We start from the raw sequence: 5,850 nt of genomic DNA on the forward strand, positions 1-5,850 counted from the left end.
TTGATAGTTTAGAAATAAACAGGGAATTAGGTATGCAAAAAATACTGAGGGGTGGGTTATATTCATAATCACTATAAGTTACAAATTAAAAGTAATAGCTTAATTATGAAACATAAGAAAAATGTTTCAATGTACAATTTATGGAGAAGAAATGGTTTGATAAACTAAGGAAATAGCTAACCTTTCTGAAAAATAATCCTAAAGTACCAATTTTTTTTAATGGACCAGTTACAGTGGGTAATGAAACACCATTATTCTTTGATGTAACTGAAAAGTATTGTCTGTTTTCATTCACAGCAATTTGTTTGCCCATTTTAATATTTGGTTGACCAGGTGCCGGAGATATAAATCTATCAGAAACCGGGCTATCTATAAATTTAAAACAATATGAAATTTTTTTTGAACACAAAATGATATAGTCAATAAATAGTAATATTAGGAAACTTACCTTTATGAGCAAAACAATTATTTTCAATCTTATGATTAAAATTGGATACTGGTGCTGCCCCTCCAGCTACAGAAACCAAAGCAATTTCATCATAGTGTGGAATCAATTTATTGTTTCTATTAATTAAATCCCATAATGGACTTTCAGACTGCCATGATAAACTATCCAAAACTTGTTCTTCAACCTATAAACATTAGGAATGAGAGAAAATATTTAACAGTTAATCATAATATAGTAATACAAATTTTCATATAAAAAACATACTCTATTCAAATGTTTGATCATATCTCGAGGTAATTTATCTTCAACGCGGACAATTACTTCAATAACTTTATAGAAATGGTAAGGATGGATTTGAAGAGCATTAAGCACCCATGGAAATGCACGTTGAGAATTATAGGCAAAGATTACCATTTCTAAGCAGCATGCAAAAAGAGTCTCATGAAATACAGCATGACAAATCAAATTCTAGAAAAATATAAATGTGAAAGAATTTAATACATGTTTTTCACCAACTCATTTATTGTGTAATGTAATGTAATACACACTTTAATGTCATATTTAGGATTTTTTGCTTCTTTTGCAATAATATTTTCAAACAACTTGTAAAACCATGTCTTGGCCATAATCAATCTTTTTTCAGCAAAATCATTATGTAATGCAGAATTATGATCTACCTGACAATATTGTGAACAGAATTTAATGCCTAATATATTAATTAGATTTTCAATTTCGCCTTGTAAGGTTGCTGAACATGACCTGTTGAAAAAAAAAAATGTTAACGAGTGACTATAAAGCACATTATAGTAAATAGTTTACTTTAGCAATGTGTATAATTTATCAGATGGATAAGGTGAGCAATCTGCTAAAATAGATTGTATTTTGAAAACCATTTCAGAAGCATTTTTCACAGGTGTACTTTCATCAGATAAGTCGATTTTTGGTTTTAAATGATTTCGTCCCGTAAGTGGTGTTTGTTGATTAAATAGATTGTTCTAAAACATAAATTATATAGCTTTTTTTGTTTTACTTAATTAAATAATTTTAATCAATGTTAATACTTTTTTGTTTTTCATTTCTTTAGCCAAATCTTCTGTCGTACATTCATTTGATGCTCCAATTTCAATATTAGCATTTTCAGCTACAAAACAAAAATATTCACAATATAGTATATCAATATTAAAAATTAACTTAGGTAAATTAGATCATAGGTGTGTTCGTTCTCTATTAAAATATACCCTATCCTATTCCATGGATACAGTATATTGTAATAATTGGATAAAACTTCTCAAAACATATTTGAAGTAGTCATACAGTTTACATGAAAATAACTTTTCAACTTTTTTGAATTTTAAATTTTAAACCTTCTAAATGTTGCAAAATAATAATTCAAAGATGCAAGTTATTTTTGATTGAACTATACCACAAATTTAAATTCAGTTTCAGAAAACTATTTGATAGTTAAGCTAGTCAATACATTTAGCCAAATATGTATTCTTTTAGACAAAAAAAAAAAAAATTAGTCAAGAGCAATGTTGACATGATCGATATGTTTTAGTTATAACTCACTTTAAAATTTAAATATAATTAAAGCTTAGATTTCTAAATCATGTGATAATAGTTGACCTTCACTCAATATTAGAAGCAAACAACACCAGTTGAATGGATTTGGCTTCCTCTTAAAAAGATGTCCACATAATATTTGTTTTCTCTCAAGCATAACAGTGTTTAGACAAATTGATTTTCAAACCATCAAAAATATTCTCTGTAATTTTAATGAGCGCACTTTGACTATGTAAAGAGAGAAAAAAAATAGGCCGCTAACATTTTATTGCAATAAATGCACTAAACCGTATAAAATTATTAAAGAAGCCCAATGCCAATTGCCATTTTGTCCAGAAAAATAATGAATCTGTCCTGCGGAATCAACCAAATATCTTCATTTTTTTTTAACTTATAAAAGGTAATATTCTACAGGATGCATCGAATTTGTTTTCCAATATTTTAATCTCAAGCATTAAAATATTTGTTAAAAAAAAAGACAATTTTAAGCTTTTTTTTAATGTTATAGAATTGTGGAAAATTTGAAAAACCGGCAATGGGCACCTAGAGGCATACTTAAATTGTAGTTTGTATACAGGTTAATTAGCAAAATATGCATACCCACATTTTTACTTTAATTAATGCATTTATTCAAATTCTGATTTTTAGAATTTTTAAGAATACTATAAGACTATATTTTCAAAAGTTGTAAGTTGTATGTGTTATACTATTTAAAAAGTGTCCTGTGGCCGTACATAATTATTGTTTTTTTTAAATAAAAAATAAACTATCTTTTATCCTATGCTTATACTTAGGATACATATTTTTTGGAAACATTGTTTTAATTATATCAAAATTGTAATAAGAAGTTTTATAATTATTTAACTTTGTGTACTAAGAATAATGTGTTGGGAAGACATGGGATCTATTATTTGAAAGTTTTAGTCATTAATAATAAATAAAATTATTTAGTAAATTATTTTTTTCCATCTTAGGTATATGCGTAGAATAAAGTAAAAACCTGTAATTAAATTAAAGTATTAAACCATTGCATAAGTATCGTTTCTTACAGAGAAATATTCGTTCATCAAATTCTCCAACACTCAAGACATACTGTTCATAACGTTTATTGATTGCCTTATAATTGAAATCAAAATTAACAACATCTAAAAGTAAATTTAATTCAGAATCTCCTTTTAATATCTGAAAAACAATAAATTTGAATAAGTTTGAGAAATGAACACCAAGAAAAAAATATTTACTTTTCTTTCAATTAATTTTTTTAGGTTCGTCTTCCAAAAGTACTCTTTGATCACCTTTGCATCAGTAGTTATACCATCATATTGTTGACATAAATAATCAATTATGCAAATAGGCTTCGAACGTAAAACATAAGAAGTAGATTCAAAATCATGGGGTAGACCTGGACAATATATATTTATAATTCATAATGTAGGCATTTAATTTAATATTAATTATCCTAATACATTACCTCCAAAGGATTTATTCAATAAGTCTCTTAAATCAGCTATAAGAATATTTGTGTACACATAATCACAACAAGCTAATAATAAATGATATGAATTAACCAAATTTTCACTCAAATCTGGGAATTCAGATTTAGCAACAACAAACAATGTCCAACAAAACTCAAATAGTTTAGATGCTGAACATGTCACTCTAAAATAAATGATTAAATTAGGTAACATATATTATATAGGTAGGTCATACACATTATACATAATAGTTATTGATAAATGATAAAATGAATTTGCATACTTTTGCTTTTTAGAACAACGAGTTTTTGTTTGTTCGTCTTTGGTGTTGTTAAACATAGCTGCAAAGATTGGTTGGAATTTTTTAAATATAACCATTGAAACAGCAAAGTTTTTTTCCAATTTATCTATTTTACGACGCAATTCTGGTGGCATATTGATCATATCTGCCCATTTTTTGCTTTTACCAATAAAGTGTATAAGGCTAAGGAAAAAGGACAATTAACGAACATTGCATAAAATGATTTGACCAATTTATCAGCTCTTTAAAGAATGTTACCTAATATTGCACAAACGGAGAAGTCGTGTTAAGCTAACTAAATTGCCCTCAATCAATGTTTCACTGTCTCCAACTGTATGTTCAGTGACATTACGACATGCCACATATATAGCACAGGCCAACCAATGACTTGGATCACCCTAAAGCAGACAAAATCACTATATAATGACAGTAAATCGGACAAAATGTTACACTAAGTATATAGGATACATACGTCCAAAGAATAGTTCTCCTTGACAGCCAGATAAGTCTCCCACGCACGACTAGCGGCGTTCTTGTCCAAATTTAGGCCTTTGCACAAGTCCAAGAACTTGTTGTTGTAGATGTCTTCATCCAGGACGTTTGTTCCCACGGGTACACCCATAACGATGCAGGCCTGCTGTCACTGCCGTCGAAGAGTGGAGAGTGCTCGTGTCGACCAGTTACCTATTACGGGTCTGACAAAGAGCACATAACTATTGCGGGGCGAGTAATAAGAGCTCAAATATAACGACGTTACGCGAATTAACACTGAAATTAATTTGTGCGTTATTGTAACACCGAACCACGACCAAATTTAATACAATATACGGACCGGTTAGCGGTGATGACGACGCGGTGCACAACAAACACGGTCAGAATATGGATCGTTGATGCTGTTATTACTATTTAATTATCGTACGCGAACTTCACTTACTTCATTTACCGTAAATAGATATGAGCAATGAATTATGAAGTAGGAACGAAGGAAAACAAAACGTTGATGGTAGGAACACAGTGAACACACACGATCACACGAAAGACGATGATGTTTTTCAGCGGATGGCGGGAAATCAGGCGGACAACAAAAGCCGACGAAGGAAGCGCCGCCGACACAGTTACGGTCTTACAAGTACGGACTGTTTTTGCGCGCGCTACAGCGGTCGCTTTCGGCGGTCGCCGGTCTGTGATCGGTGCAGTGCCATGGTTGGGGAGGCGGTGGTGGTAGTGGTGGTGGTGGTGGGTCGGTGGGTCGACGGAGTAGATTGCCTGGCTGGCGGGCGGGTGGCCGGACGATGACGTCACATGGCGCCCCGCCTACTGGTCGTGCGATTACCGCGGCAGCAATAATATAAATATAAATAACTTTGTGTGATGGTGATCGTGACTTCACTGACTTCTCATCGGTCTGATCCTTGGCCCTTGGGGAGTAACTTGACGCATTATTAAGCTATAGTTTTTAGGTGTAATGTATCATGTATCATTTATGCCATAAGCCACAATTCTTCAACTCGAGTTAATAACTCGTTATATTTTTGAATAGATTCGGGACACGGACTAGGATATCTTAGTCTGTGGCAAGGACCCAAACTAAAACAATATTAATACGATCCTACCATATTCATAATATTATAGTTTTGTATATTATAGAGACATCAGTAGCCGCATATAGTTGTATGCAAAAACGATCATTACTGCCGCCGTTCAATTTCTACTTACTTTTCTATGGTTCAATTTTTTCTATAACAACAACGGAACAACGAGAGCGCGCGTATGAGTGTATGACTATGCTGTTGTCGGCCATCGCCGCCGAATATTGGAGGGAAAACGACTGCCACCAACGCTAATAGGATGAAACCACAATAAAACAATACCCTGCCACTGGTGCTGATTGGCAGAGTGGTCTTATACTATCTTTTTATCTAATTCTTCTTTAGGTATGTCACTGAACACCTCCACTCATCCTAAACGGCTATAGATCGATTGTGATGAATTTTTTTGTGTGTCTGAATATTGAATCCTCGTCCCTGGATGGTTTGGATTCAGAGTTTATTGGACCCGGCATG

The 5,850-nt window shown here is 32.1% G+C and overlaps 1 protein-coding gene across 1 annotated transcript; it reads right to left on the reverse strand.

The window, feature by feature from the left end:
• Positions 1 to 77: 77 nt before the first annotated feature.
• LOC100167242 (retinoblastoma-like protein 1) lies at positions 78 to 4,994 on the reverse strand. The gene is made up of 12 exons (XM_016806765.2): positions 4,260 to 4,994; positions 4,046 to 4,185; positions 3,770 to 3,970; positions 3,483 to 3,670; positions 3,253 to 3,413; positions 3,061 to 3,193; positions 1,510 to 1,589; positions 1,268 to 1,443; positions 997 to 1,207; positions 713 to 916; positions 449 to 632; positions 78 to 369 (listed from the first exon to the last, which is right to left on the reverse strand). The coding sequence occupies exons 1-12, from the start codon at positions 4,407 to 4,409 to the stop codon at positions 104 to 106; spliced, it is 2,094 nt and encodes a 697-aa protein (XP_016662254.1). The 5' UTR covers positions 4,410 to 4,994; the 3' UTR covers positions 78 to 103.
• Between the last annotated feature and the right edge of the window lie 856 nt (positions 4,995 to 5,850).

The sequence above is a fragment of the Acyrthosiphon pisum genome, chromosome A2 (assembly GCF_005508785.2).
Source record: "Acyrthosiphon pisum isolate AL4f chromosome A2, pea_aphid_22Mar2018_4r6ur, whole genome shotgun sequence".
Lineage (NCBI taxonomy): Eukaryota > Metazoa > Arthropoda > Insecta > Hemiptera > Aphididae > Acyrthosiphon > Acyrthosiphon pisum.